The sequence below is a fragment of the Bos javanicus genome, chromosome 3, assembly GCF_032452875.1.
Source record: "Bos javanicus breed banteng chromosome 3, ARS-OSU_banteng_1.0, whole genome shotgun sequence".
Taxonomy (NCBI): domain Eukaryota; kingdom Metazoa; phylum Chordata; class Mammalia; order Artiodactyla; family Bovidae; genus Bos; species Bos javanicus.
Window position 1 is genome coordinate 27,962,417 of NC_083870.1, and position 26,447 is coordinate 27,988,863.

Here is a 26,447-nt window from a genome sequence, read left to right on the forward strand (position 1 = left end):
AGATTCTGCACAAAGCTAGCCATGTTCTTTTGTATTAATTACTTAAAACCCCTAAAGCCCTGTTTCCTCATCTGAAATACAGATGAGCTTTATGAAGACAATCTATATGATGTGCTTATCTCAAGGTAAATAAAAACAAAGCAGAACAAAATACTGAATACAATAAATAATGATCACTCTTTTTGTTAATCACAAAATAATTAGATTTTGTGTATAGATTTCAAATATGACATCTTAAAGTATTTCTAGTTTTTTCTCATGTATACATTTTCAACTCTTACAAGTTTAGAGTCTCTAATCTACACCTGATTCTTTACTGGAAGGTCACTAGGGTGACCATATAATTTATTGCCCAAATCAGAAAACCTCTGAGAGTGGGGGAGAAAGGAATGATTAATAATTCCACTGGGACAACACGGTAAACCAGATGTACCATTATGAACAAAACTGTTGATCACTCCATCATTCACAGGCTGATTTTGGGGGCAGGGTCAGCAGCCATCACTAAGGCTTCCTTTCTCCATCATTCTTAAGAGCTGTGAACAATTTTGGAAACAGGCCCAACAAAACTCCAACCTGGAAGACAGCCAGTCCCTGTGACATGCCATCCAGAATTCAGCAAAGTCAATGTACGTGAATGTCCCCTCCACACACACATACACACACACAGCTCCTCCCAAAATCTGAAAAAAAAGAGTCAGACCCTGGTCTTGCTCTTGGCACCTGGCAACATCCCTCACTTGCTGTGGACTTAACTGTCTTCTAGCAAAACAGCAGTGGTCCTTTCCGCCCCCGGAAAGGAGGAAGAGCCCCCTCACCTCAGGTGTCCCAAGCTGTAGAAGCGGGACTCGCCGTCGGTGGAGCGGACCACCTGCAGCGTGAACATGGGCTGCAGCTGTCTGAGCTCTAGCAGGACGACGGCCAGGTAGTGGATGAAGAGGAGCGCGTCCACGAGAGAGACGGCATATTGCACGATGCCCTGGTAATTTCGGTCCCGCGAGTCCAAAATGCGGACCCCGTAAAAAAGCCAATAGGAGACCACGAAGAGAAAGATGAGGACCAACAGCAGGGCACGGAACACGAAGATCCGCGGCATGTCAGCTCTCTGCTTGCGGAAAAACAGCGCCCAGGTCCCGATGAGCAGAATGAGGAGCTTGAATGCCACGGAGATGAAGAGTCCCTCGCAGATGGTGCCGCAAGGCTCCAGCTCGTCCCGCCACAAGATGGGGGGCAGCAGAATGAAGGCAATGGGGGTGAGGAAGACCAGGAGTCCGAGCACCGCAGCCACGGTGAGCCCCAGGTAGCGCCTACAGTCCAGCCCCACGCTGTCCTCCATGTCCTTGCTGATGCGGGCAATGTCCTCCTGTGAGATGCTGTGCTCCGAGGTGCCAGTGATGGCCGTGGTGGTCTCGCCCCAGTTGTCATCCTGATGGGGAGAGAACAGTGAGGACCGACAGCCACATGGCACACTGCAGGTTAAAGCCACAAAGCCCACAGAAGCATGGGGGACAGGAGGGCCCACCTTCTTCGACCACAATCCACATGTGTGGGCTTCCTGGGAAATGAAGCTGATACACACATAGGCTTTCCGGGAAATGAAGGCTTAACTCTTTAAATAGAGGAATGCTTTATGACAATTTTTCTTGAAGTTTTGCAAACTATACCACATATTTACCTTTTCCAACAGAAAAAAACATAACTTAACCTGTTTGTTGGGTGATTTATTATTACAGCAGTGACTATCATCCACTGTGTTGGAACTCCTGAGAGGCTCGGTGATAGACAATCTGCTGTTAGAAAACTGTGTGCAAGTTCACCTACAGCCCAAGGAGAAGACCTTCTGCATTTCCTTCTTGATTCACGACTGGGCTATAAAGGCTTCCAAAGTCTATCTCTCAGAAGTGGGGAGTAATAGTAGTCTGTGCCCTCTAGGAGCTCTGAGGAGTGGAGATCTTGCACAGGAGGGAACTTACATGGTTATGTACCAATCAAAGCCCGCCTATAGTTGGTACACACATTTTTTTAAACCTCCATAATGTTTTTAAGACCCATTTAGTAGGTATCAAGCACTCTCTGATATTTCTCATTGAACAAGCAAAACAGATTCTAGTATCGATGGCCCAGACAGCTCAAAAATTCCTTCTTAAACATGAGTTCCTGTGACAAATTGAGCATCAAAGGTATAAAAATACTGAGACTGAGACTTCCTTGGTGGTCCAGTGGCTAAGACTCTATGCTCCCAATGCAGGAGGCCCAGGTTCGATCCCTGGTCAGGAAACTAGATCCCACACGCCACAACTAAAGATCATGCCGGCCGCGGCAAAGATGGAAGATCCGTGTGCTGCGACTAAGACCCAGTGCAGCCAAATAAGTAAATAAATAAAAATAAACTTTACAAAATACCAAGATTACTAGAATGTGTGTCTTTTACTATCTTGCTTTCGCTTGCTTTTTAGAGTCTGTGGTTATTTGGAGCAACTGTCTCCTCATTTAACATGATCCAGTTGTCAGGGTTTTAAACAGTTTTGCTATTTCTCTGGCAACAATGACTCCATTCCAAAGCAACAACAGAGCAAGAAGACGATGAAAAGCCACACTGGGTCCAAAGGGGTTTGCCTCAGAAATTTGTGTATATGATTTAAATTGGAAAAAACAATCAGATATGGTGGTAAGCTGGGTGAAACTAATGCCTAAGATTCCAATTTCAAAAAATCTAGTCTAAGTTAATAGCTGAATCGGCAAGCTAGAGATCTCACAGCTAAATGATAACCTCAAATCTAGCAACAATAAATAAATATGATTCATGAGATGCATAGGCTACAGAAAGAAGCAACAGTGGTGTCAATAAAGATCTGAACCTATGAACAGATAGTTCTTTGCCTCAGAAAGTTACAAGTATCATGTACTAAGAGAGAAGTTGTTATTTAAGATAACAGCCAGAAGCAACCACTGTTCTCTCATTGCTGGTGGAAGTACAGATGGTACAATCACTCTTGAAAACTGGTCTGGTAGTCTCATACAAACGTGACTTTACACTTAACTGGACAGCCCCAGTAATTCCACTTCCAAGCTTTTACCCCAAATAAATGAAAACATATGTCCACAAAAAGGTTTGCACAAGAATGTTCTTAATAGTTTTATTTTCATAATAGCCCAAAATGATGCAACTCAAATGTCTATCCATAGGAAGAAGAATGGATAACAAATTGTGGTATATGCATACACTAGAACACTCTTGCTGAAATATAGCAAAACATGGATAAATCTCAAAGTTATGATGCTGAGTGAAAAAAGGTCCAAAACAAAAAAATATGATTCCAATTACATTAAATTCTAAAACAGGCAAAACTAATCTATAGTGATTGAATGAAAGCAAGGCTTGCCTTAGAGGGGGCTGGGGGCAGGGATTGACTGGGAAAACATAAGAGAACTTTCTAGAGTGATAGAAATATACATTTTAATAGCAGTGTGGGTTATATGGACTTATTCAGCTGTTACAACTTCTTGAATTATACACTTAAGATCTGTTCATATCTCTGGGTAAATTTACTTCAATTCTGTAAAAAGAAAAAAATCACAAGCATGGGCAGAAATGGCTACACATTCAAAGACGGACAGCTTGCTTTAACCTAAGGTGAGTCTGTTGTTTAGTTGCGACCCCATAGACTGTAGCCCACCAGGCTCCTCTGTCCATGGGATTTTCCAGCAAGAATACTAGAGTGGGTTGCCATTTCCTTCTCCAGGGGATATTCCTGACCCAGGGATCAAACCTGCATCTCCTGCATTGCAGGTGAGTTCTTTACCACTGAGCCACCTGGGAAGCCAACAGTTTAGTACAATACGTTATTTTGTTACACTCTTAGTGACAGCAAACACTGGATCCCATGTTTGGCACTGGGCCTAATATTCAGTTGATGATGAGTAATGAAATAATTATCACTAGTGTTGTGGTTATTTGGCTGATATTGCTGATTTGGTTACTCATCCTTTTTCCTGCCAAAGAGTTGCTAACTAAATCCCCTGTCCATTTTAATAATATGTGCACACTTGTGCCCCAAAATGAAGATGTCCAAGGTCTTCCCAAGCTTGAGGTTCTCAGAATAGAAAGGATCTCAGACCCTCTAACTCAATCCCCTAGATTTTCAGTGAAGAAAATGAGGCCCAGAACGGTTGGACATGCCCAAAGTCACATAGGTGCTGAGAAGTACAGCCTCCAAATGTCCACTTCAGTGCTTTTCCCTGAATGTAACTTTAGAGAAAGCTATAAGATGTAGACATGACAAATGAACTGCCTTCACAGAAGACCACCAGCACCCGTGAATTCATCCAAGAAGAAACTGACCCCTGTAACACTTAAGGGTGGTCCAATCTTAAGACTAGCCCAATCCATTCAACCATTCCTCTGGCCCTCTGGCTCTCCATCCCTATGACTGTCCCAGAGCCGAGGCAGGAAGTGCAACAGTCAGGACTAAAGTCATTTACTTATCACTGAACAAACGTCACATTCAACCACAACTGCAGCTTTGGCTTCTAACAGCATCTCGTGTGCTCTGAAGAATTCCAATTTCAGTCCATATATCTGCTTACCAATGCATATCTGTCTGTACTTGTAAGAACGTACAGATATATGCTTATCTGTATCTTGCTGTGCAGGCACCCATTCGTTTACTTGGGGCCAAAGCTGGTCATGCATATACTTCAGGAGAGTATGCAAACATGTTTCTGAGTATAACTCAGATGTTTATTTAAATCAACTGGACTGTGAGACCGGAGAAGGCAATGGCAACTCACTCCAGTACTCTTGCCTGGAAAATCCCATGGACAGAGGAGCCTGGTAGGCTGTAGTCCATGGGGTCGCTAAGAGTCAGACACGACTGAGCGACTTCACTTTGACTTTTCACTTTCATGCATTGGAGAAAGAAATGGCAACCCACTCCAGCATTCTTGCCTGGAGAATCCCAGGGACGGGGGAGCCTGGTGGGCTGCCGTCTCTGGGGTCACACAGAGTTGGACACAACTGAAGCGATTTAGCAGCAGCAGCAGCAGGACTGTGAGACAGTTGGAACCCAGAGAGAAGAACACAATGTTTTCTTTTTAAAAATTAATAAATAGACAATACTTTAAAAGTGGGTGATTTGGGGACTTCCCTGGCAGTCCAGTAGGTAAGACCTCGCGTTCTAACACAAGAGGTACAGCTTTGACCCCTGTTTTGGTAGCTAGGATCCCATATGCCTTGCGGCCGAAAAACCAAAACATAAAACAGAAACAGCATCAAGACAAATTCAATAAAAAAAACTTTAAAAATAGTCCACATCAGAAAAAAAAATCTTAAAAATTAGGTGATTTCACATTAAATCCTAATTTCCAGCTTTTCTTAAATATTGCAAGACCCGGGAACACTGAATTCCTGCATTCTTGCACAGTAATAAGCATTCACAGCTGAGAAGCTGCCACTCCTTTGACAGAAGAAACATTCTCCAGGTGCCAGACTCCATCACTCCATGCTACAGCCCTGACGTTGATGTACCACACAGATTACTATTTATCCCCAAGCTAGCCTGATATATTCTTGCTCTTCTGTGTAAGGGCCTATTTCACTCACTTCTATTTCCCTAACAGGCATCTAAGTGTGTGGCCTCTGGGTTGGTGAGGCTCCATCTGGGCTGTCCTAACTTCTCTGCTCCTCTTCCCAACATGACTTAGGGGCTCTGGAGAGCGAGCTTCCTTCTCTTCTATACTGTTCTGCTTTGCAATGAGTCTCCAGAGCCCACAGCCTGCAACTTTGCCATCTCCGTCCTGTCATCGGCCCTTGCTGGCTTCTTTTCAACACCATTCCAAGCAAGCCAACCAATCACACTTCAGAATAATCCTCAAGCTGGCCAATAGCAGGACAGGCTGTTCTTAGACCAACAAGAAACCACGGGACATAGATAAACTAATTAACATGCTAGAAAAATAAAGATAAAAACCCAAGAGAACCTGTGGCAACAAGACTTAGGAAAACATTTACAGAAAAGAAGCCTGATCAAGCGGCAGTGTACTTACAGACTGCCTTTGATCCTTACCTGAGCTTCCTCTGTCCGAGCAGAATCATTTGCCAACAGGGGCTCTCCAGTGGGAGCTTGAATGGTGACAGATTTTTCTGACCCTCTGCCATCTTTATTCCGGGGTGACTTGTGCCTCTCTCTATTTCTTTCCCTGAAAAAACACGAAAGATAATCAACTAGCACATTTATATCACATTAATTAACCCTCATCAAAACATGTTATGAATTTTATCTTGAATTTACGAAAATTCTGCAGATACATACACATACACACACACACACACACACACACACACACACACATACTGTGCCAATCCCCACCCACTGCCACCCCCACTGTGAGGAATAAGTTGATCTTTATTCCCTACTTAACTATTTTCTTTCTGGCACTCTAAGACCCAAAACAAAGACTGTCACTCCTTCTCTCTCAACAGTGGTCATATTTTTTCAAAGTCTAATATTGTGAATTTTAGAATTTCTGTAGATAAGGCACATTTCACGGTAAGATTACTGATTTGATTTGATTATAATTTGCCTAAACTTAGGACATTATTTTATTGGGACAACACAGCAAAATACCTAAGCTTCGGTCTGCCCAAAAAAATCTGGGACACACTGTCAACCCTACACCTTTGGACAAGAGAAGAAAGGAGATTCTAAACCAAGAGAATCACTTATTTCTCTTTCCTACAAATTCAAAACTAAAAGTCATTCTCATAGGTTCTGGATGGACTCAAGGCACCTACAGAAACAGACAAAAGCCGGGACAAATGACACCAAGAGGTACACACATGAGCGTGTGTGTGTGTGCGTGTGTGTGTGCATGCACCTTTTCTCTAAGGAAAGCAGGCTGCTGCATCATTTTACCCCAGATGAACTTCCTGCGTGGTCTTCTAGGGTGACTAGGAAAGCACTCTGCTGTGGGTCAACGCCGAAATTACGAAAGGAATTAACCACTGTGCAAGTCATGACCTGGGCACTAACCATCGATGAAGACTGGTACCCCCAAGCCCAACTGTGAATGGTCCACCCAGGAACGCCACCAAAGGAGCCCCTCAGTGACCAAGAACAAGCTCCCTCGACTTCTGTCCTACGGGTCGCCCTGACGTCAGTCCCCCGTTCTTTACCCGGGTGTCGTCCTCCCCAAGGTTTCCGGGGAGAACAGGAGTATCGCACGCACACTGCAGAGACGCACAGTCAGACTTTGGTTCTGTCCTATGTGATGCGCGAGCTTGCACAAGTTCAACCTGCCAACGAAGCAAAGTGTCTCACGAGTGGCTCAAAGCGTAAAGTCACGAGCCCGGCAGTCGGTGACCTTGAAGACCTTGAAGGGAGTTCAGGGCAGAAAGTAGGAATGAGACCATCTATCCTCTGGGAAAACTGGCAGAACAGGACTTCAGACAAGATATTTTCAGGAGAAAGTTTTATGAACCCAATTTCTCACATCTTTTCATACTTAGAAAAGCACTAAAATCATTAAGAGATCATTTGCTCCTCGTGACCAGCAGCAACCTTCTACCAAGATGTGGGCTTAATTGCATGGACCCCCTTCGTCAAGTCATATACATGCTCACCCCCCAGCCCCCACCACCTCTTCAGAGCAGTTCCTCAGAGCTGTCTGAGATGCTGTCTTCTGTGCGTTAGTTCTCAGGAAGCCCCAAATAAAAGTGAACTCATAGCCCCCATGCTGTGTGTTTTAATCAACAAACCTCTGAAAACCTCAGTTTTACCATCTATGAAATGGGGATAATAATCACACCACATAGATACTGGGATGTGAAATAATACATAGTAGCAATAATATTAACAAAAGCTATAATTATTGCTGTTACCATCAGCACTTGGCAAAGAATGGTGACTTGATTTGGTGAAGCAGAATATGCATTCCTTGGAGAAAGATGAAAAAGAAGCTTTTAACATACAATCAACCCCTCTTACCTTGCACAGTCTTTCTCCTATTAACCTACTTAGCTAACAGAATCACATGCAGACTTCCTGCGGTCAGACTTCTGTCTTATCCATACCTCCCTAGGATAAGCCCTGGTTAATTCCTTCGAAGGGGAGGGAGGCTCCAGCCGTCCCAGAGACGCTTTCAGTGACAGCATCTCTAATCCCTAAGGCATAATCTATCATTACTGCTGCTGCTGCTGCTAAGTTGCTTCAGTCGTGTCCGACTCTGTGCGACCCCACAGACAGCAGCCCACCAGGCTCCCCCGTCCCTGGGATTCTCCAGGCAAGAACACTGGAGTGGGTTGCCATTTCCTTCTCCAAATCTATCATTACAATCTACTGCTAAATAAGAGTCCAGAAAGAGATGTGTTCTCATCAACACTGATGTTTTATTTTAACTGGGCAACTAGGGAAATGGCTAAGAGATTTTGTTTGTTTATCCAGAGATGTGTCTCACTGATAATCACTCTGCTCCCCACCCCAATGCGCAGAGCACTTTCTCAGTCATGTCAAACTCTTATGGCCCTATGGACTGTAACCCACCAGGCTCTTCTGTCCATGGAATTCTCCAGGCAAGAATACTGGAGTGGGTTGCCATTTCCTATTCCAGGGGATCTTCCCGACCCAGGGATCGACCCATGTCTCCTTCGTCTCCTGCAATGGCAGGTGGATTCTTTACCACTGCGCCACCCAGAGACCCCAAAGAGTACCTTATCAAGTGCTTTATTATATGAAACTTGTTCAATCCCAATAATAACTCTATGTGTATTATTGTTCCCATCTTATATATGAGGAAACTGAGGCTTATGGAGGTTGTGTGACTCCCCAGAGTTAGAATAAGGGGCAGAGTAGGGTGTGGACCCACTCTCTTGATTCAGACCCACTATGCTGCACCATTTGAAGAGCAAATGGAAGATTTTGTAGCCTAAGTATTCCTAATGCTCATTCTCACACCCTGAACTTGAACTACCAGAACTGCGGAATCTGCCTTTGAAGCTACTTCTAGAAGTCATGACTGGACCCTGACCTTGGAGAACACAAAGCAGTGTGCCCAACACTCTGGCCTGCCAAAGACAACCACTTCAAAAGGACTCACAGTGAGAAACAATAAGCGATTTGGGAGCGATTTCCCATGTGTCTGGTCAGTCTTAGAATGAGCTGTTTAGACTAAGTCTGGAATCACTGCTCCCCAGGGCCCCACCTCAGCCAGGCCAGACCGAGGCACCTCCTCTCCTCCCTCTGTCCCCACTTTCCCCAACTGCTCTCACATCTATCACTGTCCTGCCATTTGCCAAGTCACGTTCTCCCCTGACCCATCGATCTATTCACTGGGCCCACAGGTCAAATCCTGTGACAGCACAAATTCCACCGGCAATCAAAATTCTTTCACTGTGTGCCAATTCCTGCAGCCTGAACACTACTAGGGCCAGAAGCAGGCAGGGAACCACTCAGGGTTGGAAACAGCCTCCTGGGGGCCAGCCATCCCTCGACCTGACCCCAGTGGGCCTAGTCTGGTTTTTAAAGGGCCCAACAGTTCCCAAAGGAGAAGCAATCTCTACAATTCCCCTGGCAACAGCAGAGCTAAACCAGATAGCAACTATTACCTGATAACCCCCGGAACGTTTCTCATCCTCCAAGACCGAAACCCTAAACCAGCGCTTTTCAAGATTTGAATGTACAGACAAGCCACCTGAGGTGCAGATTAAGTACAGATTCGCTGGCCCCACCCCCAGAGAAATAGTCTGGAGCAGAGAGACAACAGGAATCTGCCCTTTTCATCAGCACCCCCAGCTGATTAGGATGCAAGAAACTGCTCAAGGTTCTCCCACCCAAATGCTGCTCAGGGAGGAGGTAGGTGGGATAACTTGGAAATCGCCCTGTTTGTGAAATGCCCTGTATACAGCGAGGGCCTGATAATGGGAGCTGTGTGAGTGCAATGCTTAGCTATACAATGTACAGTGTGGCTTCTACAATAAAACAGCATTAAGTGGATGAGGCTGGGAGTGGGACTCAGGACACTCTGCACTGGGTGCAGAACCAAGAGCTTTCCATATGCTGTCAAGTAAGGGGCCAATGGAAAGCTGACCCTATCAACTCAACGTGGGCTGCGCATCATGCTGGTCCTTGTTGAGGGAGCAAGGCCTGTTGCACAGCTTTTGTAAAAATCACTGGTCCTGAATGACTGCTCTGGGAAGGTGCCTGAGCCTGGACTACGTAGAGAAGTCCAGCAAAAATGCTGCCATACAGCACTTTCCAGAATGCAGAGCTATGAGCCCAGTATGGCTGCCTCACTGCACTGGTACCCAAACGTTCATCCCCAGAGTGTTAACTGCTGTGATGTCAAGGACGTGCCAAGTACCTATGGGAGAGCCCCCCCTCCACACAGTGGTGAAGACCATCAGTTCACCATGTCTAAAAGAAACAGGAGACATGGGGTAGGCTACCAAACCACTGAAAGGGTCTTTCAAACACAAGAGCACCGGGTGTCTTTCCAGCTCCACCTGAATTGTCTTGATCATCTACACACCTTTGCTGGGCAGGTGTGTCAGCCACAGGAATCCTTGTATCTTTATCTCTGAGCCTGTCTCCATGGAGCATCTGCCTGTACTGAGTAAAGATAAGTCAGGTTTGGGGGGGCAAGCAATAACACGTTGGAGGCCGGGCATCTGTCTGTACCTGCAGGTGTGTGCGTGTGCACATGTGTTTAGGCGATCCTAGAGCTGAGCTCTGGGAGGGTGCTGTAAAGTCTCTCTCACTCCAGTCAGAATCCCCACTGAGCCCCAGACCATTCCCACTTACGATCGGCATTTCCTGGGAAGATGATTTGGTCTATTTCTGGTGTTTGTCTATTTCTATTTGGGGGAAAGCCGGCCGCACCGGTTACTCCTCCCTTTCCTTCTCTACCACCACCCACTACCTGTCCTTTCTCTCCACCGACTGCAGGGCCTGGCTGTCTGCTTCCTCTCGGGTGGGAGGGCTGGGCACGGCACAGACTGACTCTGAAGCGGCCTCGGAACAAAAGGACCACTCCCCCTATGCTCTGGCAGCCTCTTTTGGACAATGCATTTTACACATCAGGCCCAGGGCTGACCCTCCAGGCCTTTTTTCCCTACCAGTTATTCCTGCTGCTCTCCACTGTGCATGGCCCAGGGAGAAAAGCAAGGCTTGCAAAAGAGCAAGAAATGGGGCCTGAAACCTGAGAGTCCCAACCAACCTCAAAACTTCAGGCAAATAATGCTCTCTCTCTGCATCTCAGTGTTATCACCTGTTGAACGGGGGTCCCCCTCCCACTGTTTAAGGGCTGCTGTGAGGATGGGCGACCATGACCCAGGATCTTAACAGGCACTCTCAGAGTGGTCGTCAACAGCACTGGAAGCTGCTGCACTGAGCTCAAGGAACTGGTGCTCTAAACCCGAGGGTTAGGTGAGGTCGGCTGGAGCCTGCGTCATTTTCCCAGCAGGTTAACTGGATACCCTCTGGAGAAGGCAGGTATCAAAAAACCAGACCACTAGCTTCTTTGTTGGAAAAAGTCATCTGTCATCTGCTTGGAACTCTGCCAGTACTCCACAGATGATCTCAGTGTCATCAAGCATATCAAGTTCGCTGCCCTTCATTATTCCTCTCTGAGAGTTCTACGGAGATTCCCAGAGAGCACAGTCCCTCTCCTTTCCTACTCTGCCATTCAAATCGCTGAGCAAGGCAGCCTTCACAGGGATACTCCCCGCTGATACACTACCCTCTGCTGGGTCCAGGGCACGCCTTTGGAGGGCTACTATGACTGTTCAATACCATTTACACCCAGACAAAGGACCCCTGACACCTATCTACGGATTACAACCTCCACCCCACAGTCACTATGCCCTGTCATGGGAGTCATCTCAGCAGCTGCTGTTTTTCTAAAGACACCAGGGAGCGCATCTATATATCTCCAGTGGTCATCTCTCAGCCAGAGCCCTCCTGAGTAGGCATTCAGCAACATCCCTGATTAAAGTATTAAAGGTCTCAGCTTGTATTATCATTAGCCTAGCGCTTTCTGCAGGGGTCCAAGAAGGTACTCAGAGTTCTGCGTGCTGTTTTCATAGAAAGTTATAGTCTCTTAAAGTTTCCACAAGAGCACTACAGTATCAATTTCTGGGGGCCCCAAGGGGTGAGGGAACACAGAGCAATGAGTGTTGGGAGGGGACATGAGTGCAGGTGAAGGAGGCCAGAGACAGCTTCTCCTCGGAACCCTGCAAGACATCCCTGCTTTACCCATCTCCAAGCACCCAGAGAACCCCCGATTCCCACTCCGCTCCTCACAGTGCAGGACGGGGAAGCTTGGCACACTGACAGGGGAACTGCTTTTCCCGGTTAAGTTCAGAGATTGGATATTTTTAAACAGCTGTTTCTGGTATTTTAGAACGAATCTGATATGTTTACCCACTGATTGAAATTGGTGATTAAATTTTTCTCACCAGAGGGTTCCTGACTTTCCCAGGATCTGGGCTCTGGCCTCACTCAGCCGCACTTCTTTCTGTTTCCCGTGCTGACTAGAAAGTCTTGCCTGGGTTCCAGCACAAGCTCATTTACTTCTTTTCCCCAGATTGTTATGATTGTAAGAGCAATACATGAAATTTAGAAAATAATGAAAGTTTAAAACACACACACAAACTGTTACCATTCACCATATCATAAGAATATATACCTATTATAATGTGCAAAGTTTTGAATCTTGGTTTTTAGTAACATGGCCTCATATAGATTTTCTCATGTCATTAATCTTCAAAGGTCTTTTACATTTTTATTCTATTTGTATTTTTAATCACAAAATGTATCTACTTTTAAAAGATTGAACAAGTGTAGAAAGATAAAGCATCTAAGTGCCCATCGGTCACCATCCTTCCCTGTGGAGGACCACTTGGGGCAGCTTGGACACTATCCTTCCAGATCTCTTTCTGCGTGTGTAGATCCATATGGACTCACAAATAAATAAGTCGATTAGATATATGTGGCATACTGCTACTTCACAAAACAAAATCCTGCTCTGCGCTTAGCTGCCTGTAAGGGGAACTGCTCAGTCAGGGAAACACCACTACAATCACCATTCCCAGCTCTTCCCTGGGTCTGTGGACTGGGGTCAACTGGGGCCTTCAAATGTGGTGCTGAAATGCCGGGGCCATTGACAGCATAAATCCAGGCACTGGTGAGTGGCCTACGATGTGCCGTGTTAAATGCTCCAGAGGCATCATCCCATTTAATCCTCCCAACAGGCCTGTGAGGAGGGTACTGTTCTCCCCATTTGACAGATGAGGGCTCTAAGTAACAGGCAGCACTGCAACTGCATCAACCGCACTCTTCACTGGCCTGGCACTACCTCTTCATTCACTCATTTCCTCACCATTCTGCAGGTCTGTAACACGGCAGGCCCCAGGAACACCAGTGCAGACCTGTTCATTCTGTACAGAGGAGGGGAAATCTGGCCCCCCCCATTACCCAGGTCAGATGTCCAAAACCCAGGCCTGTTCACTGGGAAGACGAGTCAGAGACAGAGAAATACGTGAGGCACCAGGCCAAGCCTGCCAACCTGCCACTTCAGTGGATAAACCCCACAAGCAAGGGCCTAATGGACCATGAGTCAGCAGCTCTGGATAAGAAGCGACAAATTAACACTTTTTCTTTTTTTTAATAAAACTTTCACTTAGATTCTTGGTAAAGCTTTTGGGAGAACTGTCATCTTGGAGAAGTACTTGAAAAAATGAAAAACATTTCCACTGAAGGGAGCAACTTTAATTTAAAATCAATTGTGAGAAGTGAAGGTCATCAACGGTAATGGTGGCTATAAAATGTAAATTGGCGGTGTAGTTCCTCCCAACACATGTTAAAAGGTTCTGAAAGCTCAGCTTCTCATGCACCAGTGGACTGAAACTCCAGTGCTGGCTGCCCCCCAGGGGGATTGGGAAAGTGAGTCCAGGAAGCCTGAGAAACCTGCAAATTCCGCCCCCAGAGGAAAAGTGGAACAAGCAAGAGCTTACATACCCTTGTCTGTGAGATTTTTTCGAATGACTTGAATAGTAAGAATATCCAGAATACGTGGATTCGGTATCCATAGCAATGGAGGGCTCGCTCTCGCTGCGGGAGCAGGTACTGTTTCTCCTTAGAGGTAGAGAGAATTTCACCTACTGGACTCCTCAGACCTCAAAGGGCCTGGGAATCAAGGAGTCACTCTTCGACTGGAACAAATTCTGGGAAAATGAGAGAAACAAACAAAAAAGGTATCAACCTTCAAAGCCAACCTCAAGGAAGTTCAATTGGAAGATAAATAACAGTGGCAATCTCCACTCTGGGATCTCTGTTATGGAACACATGAGCAAGGGTGAGGCTCCAGGGTGTTAAATGCTCTGCTCAGGTGTCTAGGAGGGGGACAGGTGGGTGGGGGCAAGCCACACCCCACTGCAGCAGCAGCAAACCGGAAGTGGGAGAGACCTGGCCCTGGGCCATCAGACCGGACACAGCCCGGTCTGCCGGGCTTCCAGGCCTGAGACACCCTGTCCAGCCCCCACTGTCAGCGTGGCCGTTACAAAACAACACCCAGGGAAGCAGCCTGTAAGCCATTTGCTCACAGTTTCCGAAAGCCAATGGAAAAAAAAAAAGTTCTCAATTCTTTAATCCAGGAATGCAAACTTCTAGAATTTCTCTTTTTAAAAGAAAAACTATTATTAGCACATTGCCTATAATAGTGAAAAGCTAGAAACACTCTCAATGCTCCCCAGAAGGAGGAACTGGTAAGGGAAACATGATTCATTCACCCAAAGAGGTATCATTGTTGCTGTTTAGTCACTAAGTCATATCCAACTCTTCTGTGACTCCATGGACCACAGCCCCCCAGGCTCCTCTGTCCAATACATTTCCCAGGAAAGCCTACTGGAGTGGGTTGCCGTTTCCTTCTCCAGGGAATCTTCCCAATCCAGGAAACAAACCCTCATCTCCTGCACTGGCAGGCGGGTTCTTTACCAGTGAAACCCCAAGGAAGCCCGAAGAAATATCATAAAGCTGTTTAAAATGATAATTACAAAGAATGGAAGTTTGTATGATCTAGTGATAAATTTTAAAAGCAGGCTACAGGACTTCCCTAGTGGTACAGTGGCTAGGACTCCACACTCCCAACACAGGAGGCCCAGGTTCACTCCCTGGTTGGGAAACTAAGATCCCACATACCGCAATTAAAGATCCCATGTGCCACAAATGAGACTCAATGCAGCCAAAGAAATACATTAAAAAAAAAAAAAAAAGCAGGCTACATATAGCATTGTAGACAGACTTTGAAACCTACACTTCAGTTACAATTACAGAGGATGAGATGGTTAGACAGCATCACTGACTCAATGAACATGAACTTGAGCAAACTCCAGGAGAGAGTGAAGGACAGAGAAGCCTGGTATGCTGCAGTCCATGGGGGTCACAAAGAGTCGGACACGATGGAGCGACTGGATGACAACAAGACTGCTTGTGTAAGGACGAGGATGAGGGAACATCAGAAAACGAAAGCAGGTGGTTTGTTTGTTGCAGGCTCCTGGGTCTTTTGCCACACTTTCATTAGACACTGCTATGCAATAAAAATAAATTGGAAACATTTCCAAGTACATTCCTGAGCCCCACATGTTAAAAACCTTTACTTTAAGACAAAAAGGAGCTCTACACCCCTCATTCCAGACCTGGTCTCCGCCCCTCAGGGCTCCTCCTTCCAGTGACCCTCATGAGCTGACACTGCAAACAGAGCCAGTGAGATAAGTGTGAGGGAAAAAACAAAGAGGCTGCAAATACTATCACTACCCTCAGCTGGGGGCTTCCCTGGTGGCTCAGCTGGTAAAGAATCAGCCTGCAATGAGGGAGACCTGGGTTTGACCCCTGGGATGGGAAGATCCCCAGGAGGAGGGCATGGCAACCCACTCCAATATTCGTGCCTGGAGATTCCCCATGGACAGAGGAACCTGGACGTGACTGAAGTGACTTAGCATGCACAGAGAAGTCAGCATCTGTAAAATGTGAATAAAAGGGCTCATGTGAGAAACAAACAAGCTATAACTGTGATTGCACCCAGAACCACTCTGATGTGCCAGATAAAGGGCAGTTGCGGTTCTCAGGACTCCTGTGAGAGTCCTCAACCCAGCGGCTCTCCATGTGTCTCTCAGTAAGAGAAAGGCTGGGAAAGGAGCAGGCCAGAGTGAGTACCTGTGCTCACCTGCCCACCAAGGCTCACTTGCAGCCAGACAGCACCAGACCACATCCCAGGTCAGCCCAGGGCTTACTAACCCCCTCAGAATCTCAGGCTCCTCATCCATAAAGTGGAAATAAAGTGGCCTATTTTGTGAGGTGACTGTAAAGAATCAGTGTGGGGAAAAAACCCCACCGTGGGCATTTTAAAAATACTTTTGCTCTTGGACCCATCCCTCCTTTTGCAGAAGACTTCAAGAATCAGCTCAGCTTTTTTTTCTCCCTACTCTGCCTCTCAGCAGGTTCAGTAACAATTTCGATGAGCTTTCAGCACCTCGGACTCTCACTTCCTTTCTGCTTCCTTGGTGCTTGTTCTGCTTCATACCTGCCAGACATCAGCCTTATAAGGTGAGCCAAAATCTCCAGACCTGCCCTTGAATAAGCCTCTTTCCCCGAAGGCCTTTCAGCCAGCTCTCTTAACCTGCAGGTTCTCATACCAGAAACCTGACTGCCATCTCCTACATTCTGAACTGACCATCCACAATGTCTACGCTTTTTTTTTGCCCTTCAACCCATAACTCTTGAGTCTCCTTTCCACGCCAGCTTCTAGCTATTTCCGGCTAAATGCTGCCGAGGTGTCTCAGAGGCAGGCACCCCGGGCTCCAAAGACCTGGGCTGATCCTATTCACATTCCCTGGCCATGACACAGCGTGACAGACGCTCCCCTCTGTGAATTTACCTCCCCTCAGTTTAAAAAAAAAAAAAAGAGAGAGAGAGAGACTTAATGCAGTCTCTTCCTAGGGTTGTTGTAAGCATCGATTTACAATTTATTTTGGAAACTCACAAAATAAAGTCTCTGGCACATACTAACCCAAGTTTTATTCCCCTGTCCTTCTGCAAAAGGACGTCATCCTTCATCGTCATTAAAACCTCCAGCCGTCCAGTAAAGCAACTCCGGGCATGTCCCACAGAGGAAATCACGGGCTCCCAAGTGCCCTTCGGGGGAGGGCTTCACCTCCAGTCTACCAGCTGCCCTTGTCTGGTTTCTCTCCAGACAATACCTGCCCATACTTACCAAAGGGGTGATCTGTAGATCCTGCCATCCCCTCCCTCTTGTCACCCCAATTCTCTACCCTCGACACTCCACTGAAACAGCTCTAAGTTGGCCACCGATTGTTGCTGTTGTTCAGTCACTAAGTTGTGTCTAACTCTTTGTGACCCCATGGACTGTAGCGTGCCAGGCTCCTCTGCCCTCCACTATCTCCCTGAGTTTGCTCAAACTCATGTCCATTGAGTTGGTGATGCTATCCGTGATGCCACAGTTTGCCATGGGCCAGATCCAAAGGTCCCCTCCTTGCTCTCCTTCCCCCGACCTTCTTACACCAGGTACTCATTCATCCACCTCCATGTTTAGTGGGGCCATGAGAGACTGACTAGGTGATGCTGGGGCACAGCAATGACAGCAGTCCATGGTACACGGCTGCCCTCACGGAGCTCTCTGCTGCCTGTCCTCCTCCAAGGCAACAATGTTTATGCTACTACTTCTCCCATGCACCTTCCCCTCTCCCCCATCACCCCTTAAGTCTCAAAACTTGCCCATTATGGGACTTCCCTGCTGATCCAGTGGTTAAAACTCTAAGCTTCAATGTAGGGGCTCAGGTTCGATACCTGGTCAAGGAACAAAAATCCCATTTGCTACAGGGCACAGCCAAAAAAAAAAAAAAAAAAAAATCTCTCCCATCATTCTCTTCCATCTATGGATTTACTCTAGGATAAGCTCCTGGGATGCAATGAACATAAGAGGTACCCAACAGATACTTACTGGAAAGTATAAAGGATAAATCCCCAGTGCACATTTCCTACTTGTTTTCCAGGCGGTGCAGTAGTAAAGAATCTGCCTGCCAATGCAGGAGATGCAGGAGACTCGGGTTCGATCCCTAGGCCTGGGCCGGGAAGAATCCCTGGAGTAGAAAATGGCAACTCACTCTAGTATTCTTGCCTGGAAAGAGAAGCCTGGTAGGGTACAGCTTATGGGGTCACAAAGAGTTGGACACAACTCAGCAACTGAACACACACACACTCGCATTTCCTACTTAGACCCCTCTTGCTCTACTTGGGATTATCATCACCCCCAAGATGCTCTCCAGTGCTCCGGCCTATTCTTTTCAATTTCCTTCACCAGAGTTATACAGTCACCCTACCGACCCTACCAGTCCATTCTGAAGGAGATCAGCCCTGGGATTTCTTTGGAGGGAATGATGCTGAAGCTGAAACTCCAGTACTTTGGTCACCTCATGTGAAGAGTTCACTCATCGGAAAAGACTCTGATGCTGGGAGGGATTGGGGGCAGGAGGAGAAGGGGACAGCAGAAGATGAGATGGCTGGATGGCATCACTGACTCGATGGATGTGAGTCTGAGTGAACTCCGGGAGTTGGTGATGGACAGGGAGGCCTGGCGTGCTGCAATTCATGGGGTCGCAAAGAGTCGGACACGACTGAGCGACCGAACTGAACTGAACTAACCCTACAGAGCCAACCCAGCACCATTTTCATAACTTCCTCTCCTCTCATCCCACATATTTCACTGTCATTAAGTGCCTCTGTCCCCTGGGATCCACCCTTCACTCTTCTGGTTCTCAGCCACCCGCTTCCTCCAGGCTCTGGGGACACAGGGCTAAACTATTACAAAGCCTGCAGGTTTCCTCACAGAATCCAGGCTCTACAGAGCTTGGGCCCCTTCTACATCACAGTTTCTATCAGAGCTATCAATTTTTTTCAAGATCTCAGTCAGGATTAAGAAGCAGCAGCCAAAGGCAAACGGACAAAATCCAGAGTGAACTCATTTCAAAAGCCAACATAAGAGCTTCAGTATGGTTAACAGAAAAACACATCCTGAAGCTTATCTTTGCAGCAATGCATTTAGAAGATAGTTCCCTTGTATGCACAAGAAATTAGCAGACCTCAGATAAGGTCAGAGGGGGATGCCTTATCGGGAAGATAAAGTAATGAAAAGGGATCGGGTTCCCTGGGTAATAAACCAATAAGCTGTGCACTGGCCTGAATGGGATAGGGTCATAAAAAGGTGTAAATGTGGATCCTTGGAATGCACAACTGTGCCTCCATCATGCTGACCCCTGACAAGACCCAGATTCTGGCTGGCCCTGACTGGGCAGCAGCCAGAGCGGTCTCTCAGGTCACAATGTGGACATTGTTTCCCTGCTTGAAACCCTTCCATGGCGTTCTGCTACGCTTCAAATAAAACACAAAACCTTTCACTTGGTTGGCCAGGCCCTGCCCACATCTCCTTCTTGGCCTTTCTTCTCTTTCTAAGGTCCTCTAAGGCAGCAGTCCCCAACCTTTTTGGCATCAGGGACTGGTTTCATGGAAGACAAGTTTTCCACGGAACTGGGGCAGGGTTGCTTGCAGGATGGTTCAAGAGCATGACGTCTATGGTGCACATTATTTCTATTACTATTTCACATTATACTCTATTACTATTACATCAGCTCCAACTCAGGTCATCAGGCATTAGATCCCAGAGTTCAGGGACCCCTGCTCTAAGGCACCATGCCTTTCTGCAGCCTCAGTGTATACACTCTACTGACTCTTCACCCACCTCATTCCACCCAGTTCCTACCCATCCCTCTCAAATGAAATACGACTTCTTTCAAGAAGCCTTTCCTGATCCTCCAGTCTCAGCTCCCTGTACTTCTTGACATCCTGGTTTTCAGTTACACGGGGACTGGCTCCTGGAGAGACAGGAAGCTCCACAAGGGCGGGGCCTCTTTCATGACTGTCTCTTCAACCCCTGGAGCACACCAGGCTCTCAGTAATGCACACTGAGTGAAGGAAGGGTTCTGGTGGCAGATATCAAGATGTGGAGGCCACAGACTTATGCAGAAGAAACCTTAGAGGTCATCTATTTTAAATCCTCAATTTTACAACAGAGGGAAAAGATGCAGAGATTAGATTCCACAGTGACAGCTGAACCACCGAGAGTGGAGGTGCCCTGCTGCTCACACAAGTCTCTCTCACCAGCAAAGGTTATATTCCAGATACACTGAGTAAGAATCAGCATTAGTTCTCTGCCTCCCCCTCCTGTCACTTATCCCTTCCGGGAACTGGAGGCTAACAACAGGATAGGGCTCAGCGCTCATCAGGTCACATCTCAGTGGGGCAGGAGGGCAGCATCGTAAATCTGGAATTCCCCGGCAACAACATCAGAGAATCTTCTTCACCACCCTTTGTTAAAAGCAAAATCGGGATCAGTGGTTTCGAAGTGTGTGTGTGTGTTCAGCCGATCAGTCATGTCTGACTCTGCAACCACATGGACTGTAGCTTGCCAGGCTCCTCTGTCCATGTCAAGAATATTGGAGTGGGTTTGCCATCTCCTACTCCGTGGGATCTTCCCGACCCAGGCATAGAACCTGAGTCTCTCATGTCTCCTGCATGGGCAGACTCAGAAGAAACTGAGTCTGAGTCCATCTCCTGCATGGGATTCTTTATCTGCTTCTAAAGCCATGTTCACTTATGTAAAATATACGTGACTCCTACTTAAAAGGAAAACACAGTGTTCAGAAAATCATAAGAGGGAAATAATATGCTATGGTAATGACAGTGGTAAACATAAGCTAACCTTCTCAGAAAAGGAAATTATAAAAACATCAACAGCTCTGCCTAGAGCTATTAAGTAATTAAGCGAACCTGGGTTTGGACCGTTACCTTGCAAGGGGTACAAAGACACACGCTGAATTTAAAGAGCCTTTCCGCTCCTTCTGCACTGGATGTATTTCCAAGGGAAAGAGGTTTCTGCTGCAACTGTGTTTACATATAATGTGTGCATTACTTTGAATATTTTGTTTTTATCATATACAGAATTCTAAAGGATTTATGGCACTTATAATTTTTATTGTTTTCAAGCTAACATTTTTCTCAAGGTACCCATTTTTAATTACTCAAGAGGAAAAGGGTAATTTAGATATTTTGTTCAGAGTAACTTTTCTTTTACAGAGGATAAGCCATGAGCACACGTTCTGCAGTTAGATCGTTACTGCTCAAATCCTGGCTCTGTTCCTTATCCGCTATGTGACCTCAGATTAAGTTACTTAACCTTTTTGTGCCTGTTTCCCTAATTATAACAACAGAATTATATTTTGCTTAACTTATAGGCTCAAGGTGGGTTAAATGAGATCATTCGTAATCTTTCAGACTAGTGCCTGGTACAGGATAGGTATTCAGTTCAGTTCAGTCATTCAGTCGTGTCCCACTCTTTGCGACCCTGTGGACTGCAGCACGCCAGGCCTCCCTGTCCATCACCAACTCCCGGAGTTCACCCAAACTCATGTGCATAGAGTCGGTGATGCCATCCAGCCATCTCATCCTCTGTCGCCCCCTTCTCCTCCTGCCCCCAATCCCTCCCAGTATCAGGGTCTTTTCCAATGAGTCAACTCTTTGATAGGTATTACTACTTAGTAATAGGGACTTCCCTGGTGGCTCAGACAGTAAAAGCATCTGCCTACAATGCGGGAGACCTGGGTTGGGAAGATCCCCTGGAGAAGGAAATGGCAGCCCACTCCAGTATTGTTGCCTGGAAAATCCCATAGACAGAGGAGCCTGGCAGGCTGTAGTCTATGGGGTCGCAAAGAATCGGACACGACTGAGTGACTTCACTTTCACTTAGTAAATCTAAATTCCTTCCATTGGAAAGAAAACTTTTATAAGGCACATGACTTATGTATCATTTTCATTAAACTTATGTATATGTTTTTGGTCCATTTGAGTCTACCTTTAGTGTTAGTGCTGTCGTGTCCAGCTCTTTGTGACCTCATGGACAGTAGCACCAGGCTCCTCTGTCCATGGGAATTCTCCAGGCAAGAATAGTGGAGTGGGTTGTCATTCCCTTCTCCATGGAATTTTCCCAACCCAGGGATCGAACTCAGGTCTCCTGTATTGCAGGCAGATTCTTTACCATCTGAGCCATCTACCTTTAATGGATACCATTAGCTATAGTTAACTAATTTATTGATTTCCATTCTGTTCCTTGTAGGTCTTCTTTTACTGTTCCCAGGTTGGAAGTGAATATCAGAGAAAACTGTGTGTTTTATTGGGTTTATCTGGAGAAACTCACGGTTGTAAGGGAGGGCAGGAAGAACTATTTTACTGAACTTGTGGTCTATAAACCATAACACATCATCCAGGTCACCGATGTGGGAATCGAGGGACTGGTGTATTTGCAACAAACCCAGTGATTCTTCAACAGGGCCCTTACAAAAAAGTGGACCACTATTCACAAGGAAAGAAAATGTCAACCTCACTATACCTGTCTTGCCAATGATTTCAACTCACCTTCTTCAAATAATTGCTCTTGGCTCCAGTCATCAATTACCTCTGAAACACTCCCAGCAGCTGGGTATAAATTTCTGCAGAGCTGTGAATGGTTAATATGTCCGGAATTCTTACAATGTATATTTGTTTTCAAGTGACCCCTTGTCCCCTGCCAGATTTTTAAGCTTCAGAAAAATACATTTTGTAAGTATTTACTACCTCCTCTGTAAATCCAGTGGTGCCAGGTCCAGTGACTGCTATCCAGTAAGTGGGATTCAGAAGGGACTGGATTCAGTGGGATGGAAACACACTGCAGCGGAACACACATGTACCTTTTCATCAGGCTTCAGGTGAGCCCAAAGCCACGACCAGAAACACGGGCCAGCCCCATGTCCACCTAATCCTGTCGTGTCCACCTTCTGGAAAATGGCATAGGCTCTAATCATATACCCATACCCAGCTAGTCTCCTAACCACAGCTAGTTCACTTTATAGAGAGAAGATGGCCATAAATAATCTAATGGCTCAAAGTTAGTCGAGTGCCTCTGATGTGTCAGGAATTGCTTTCAGTCATTTGCATGTTATATTTCACTTAATCCTCAGAACATGACTTATATGGAAGAAAAAAATACTAATTTTCTGTTACAGTTAAGAAAACCAGTCACACACCTGGTAAATGCTGGAGCTGGGCCTTGAACTCTTGAGAGTCTAACTCCAGAACCTGCTCTTAACTATAGAAACTATACAGCAATGTAGTAATTATCAGAATTGCTTATTTTCAGATAGGAGGAGGGTAGGCAACAATCATAAACTGTCCCAAACCACACATAACCTACAAAGATTTCTGCAATTTCAACTCCTATTCACAGGTTGTGTCCCAAGCACTGTGGAAGGTACGGGAAAAAAGAAATGAATCTGAAATAGTTCTAACTGCTGTGGAGCTCACAGCCCAAAGGTGGAAACTGCCTTTTCAAATACAATCTGATAGGCGCCTGTGCAAACCAACTCCTCCTGAGGTCTGGAGTCACAACCAGGGTGTGTGTGTATATTGGGGGATGGAGAGTACCTTCCTCATTCAACACTTGTTCAATCTCCAATGGGACCAGGGTGACAAGGCACTGAGGCCTGGTCAGGACACTTTCCTTTATGGTCTCACCCTTTCGCTCAAATACACAAGGCGATAAAACACGTACTGCCTGGCAAGCCGTCCTTACAAATATGCCATTCTTAAAATTCTCCCATTTTACTTACAAATTAAGTTGCAGCCAAGTCACACTGCCAACACTGTAACAGTGGAAATTTCACACTAGCTGTTTCACTAATTATACTGAGAGACACCAAAGTCTGGGAATGCTAAAAGCTCATGGGGTAGGTGAAGAGTGTTATTTCTTTGAACTGGAGAATAAACAGTTTCCTCCCACAAATCAAAGCCCCAACTATATCACATTGATTTAATTCAACTCTAAAAACTCTAATTAGTGGTTTCATAAAATGACTAATTACATCTCCCTGGATTCAGACAGTTTCTGCCATCTCACTTAAAGAGCCTAGGAGCTGTGTAATCAAACAACCCACCCACTGGAAGGAGAATGCTAATTAGCATTGTTGATTGGTGACACAAGTTATAATATTTTTCCAGCAACCTTGTAAAATTTATAAACACATCAGTGAAAACGCCAGATTCTTTACAGCTTGCTAGCTTTTGGAATAAGTCTCTAAAAATACATGCATTTCCAACCACAGCCCCCTCAAAGGGGTTTAACAAAATGCACGTGTCAGCTACACAATCATCATCATAAAGCGCTCTAACGACTCTTCACGAGCAGCTAAACGAGCTCACAACACCTTCTGGGGTGGGCCTTTTACCTGGTTTGAAGCTGTGAAAACTGAGCCACGGATTTCTCGGCTCCAAGTCTCACTAGCTCATCTCCCGGCCGCCAGGCCGCGGCTCCGCCCCACTCCTGCCTCCGCCACCGACGCGTTTAAATTTTTATAAAGCTTCACACTTCTCTGGACGCGTTTGCTTGGGGCAGTTCAAAGCCTGTAGGAGGAAATGAGGTCCTGCCCGTGGCGAAGGCTGCCCCGGTGCAGAGAGATCGCCTCCAACCGGGACGCCTCGGGCAGAGACTTGCCGGACACCTCCTGCTCCACCCCAGCGTTTTTGAAAGTAAACTCCTACCTGCCTGTTGCGCTCTCTGAAGCGCAACCGGACTCGCGCCCCCGCCTCCCCCCGGCCTCCTGGGCCGGTTCCATTCTGTAAGGGAGGTGGAAACACAGGCCAGCTCTGTGCTGATTTCTGGCCCTGGGTCGGGCGGGCCCCTGGGCGCAAGAGGTTCCCGGGTTGAGCTCCGCAGCGGGGTGGGAACCACGGAGCGCGCCCGGCTCCCGGGGAACGCAGAGCGCCCCGGCCCCCGCCTCGCACGGCGGGTTCCTCCGCCCGGGTGCCTGTACGAATGCTCGGCCACTCCCTGCTGGCCGGACGCGCACCCCAAAGTACAGCCTGGGAGAAGGGAGCGTCCGAGGCGTGAGAAGGGAATGCCCGGACCGAGAAAGTGGGGTGCGCGGGGAGCGGAGCGGGAGGGGCGCACCACGCGCGGATGGGAGAGGACTGGGGTCCCGGGAAGCACGGCTCCCGCTGCGGTCCGTGGGAGGGGAGGGGGCTCCCGGCCAGAGGCAGGGGGAGGGCAGTGAACCGGGGTCGGAGTCCCGGGTGGGGCTGCGGGAGGAGGACGCAGGGGCTAACGGGGTCCCAGGTTCGGGTGGGGGCGTCTTCCCGCGGAAGGTCTGCACCCCGCGCCTGCCGCTCAGCCGCGGCCGGCCTCCGGCGGGACTCACCTCCGCGCCGGCCGTGCGGGCGCCGCGGCCCGCAGTCTCGGCTCGCAGCGGCCCCGGCTCTGCGGCCTGCGCTGGGCTCCTGTAGAGGCAGAGCCCCGCCGCCGCCGCCGCAGCACTGCTGCTTTCCGCTTCCTGTCCCGGCGCCGCCCCGCAGCCCGAGCCCAGCCCTGCGAGCCCGGCGCGGCCGCGAGCCAAGAGCAGCGAGCGCGGCCGGCCGCGCGGCGGGCCCAGCCCACCTGCAGCGGAGGGCGGGGCCGGGCCGGAGTCTCCCCAACCCCCAGGAGACCGGCGCCCGGAACACACACACACACGCCCACGCACACACGCACACACCCTCGCGCAAGCACACTCGTTCTCACACAGACCCCAGGGGCTGACCTTCCCCCGCCCCCCCAACACACACACACACACATTCACACATCCCAGACACATGGTCAGAGATTGACCCCTACCCAGTTGCTCAAGGGTTTGCCTGATGGGTCAGAGGGTAAAGAATCCGCCTGCAATGAGGGGGACCTGGGTTCGATTCCTGGGTTGGGAAGATCCCCTGGAGGAGGGCATGGCAACCCACTCCAGTATTCTTGCCTGGAGAATCCCCATGGACAGAGGAGCCTGGTGGGCTACAGTCCATGGAGTCGCAGAGAGTCGAACTGAAAAACTAAGCACAACACTTGCTCAAGCTCACACCCTCACGCACACACAGACTCACAATCATACACAAAAATTCAAGCCCATTTGTGCACACTGGAGCCCCAACACATGTATATTTGCATAGCAGCCCAGGGACTGAACCGCCCCCCTCCACACACATATACTCACTTAAATACACATATTCCAAGAATTAGCCCACAAATATCCATATATGCATACATCTCAAAAAACATACACACTCACACTTAAACTCACACACAGCCCAGGAAACAACCCCACATGTAACCATACACACCCAGACCCTCTATGGGCCCCCAAAGCTAACTCTACCCCTCCCCCTCCATTTAACAGAGTGGTGACTGCCCCCCAACCCCAGTCTCCTAGAAAACACTAGAAGAGCACACCTCTGAAGGCAGGCAGCCCCAGGTTCCAGACCTGATTCAACCAGGTC

The 26,447-nt window shown here is 47.5% G+C and overlaps 1 protein-coding gene across 4 annotated transcripts in view; it reads right to left on the bottom strand.

Moving 5' to 3' along the window:
• VANGL1 (VANGL planar cell polarity protein 1) overlaps nt 1-25,436 on the bottom strand; it is a 59,632-nt gene extending 34,196 nt beyond the window's left edge. Inside the window, exons 1-4 of one of the 4 annotated variants that reach the window (XM_061410233.1) lie at nt 25,346-25,436; nt 14,013-14,218; nt 6,066-6,198; nt 819-1,426 (exon numbers count right to left, since the gene is read on the bottom strand). In XM_061410233.1, coding sequence (XP_061266217.1) covers nt 819-1,426; nt 6,066-6,198; nt 14,013-14,083 — 812 coding nt within the window. In that variant the 5' untranslated portion in view covers nt 14,084-14,218; nt 25,346-25,436. Of the gene's footprint in view, nt 1-818; nt 1,427-6,065; nt 6,199-14,012; nt 14,219-24,376; nt 24,506-25,345 lie in introns of those variants that run through there. The other 3 variants (XM_061410204.1, XM_061410212.1, XM_061410222.1) reach the window with 3 other exon arrangements.
• Between the last annotated feature and the right edge of the window lie 1,011 nt (nt 25,437-26,447).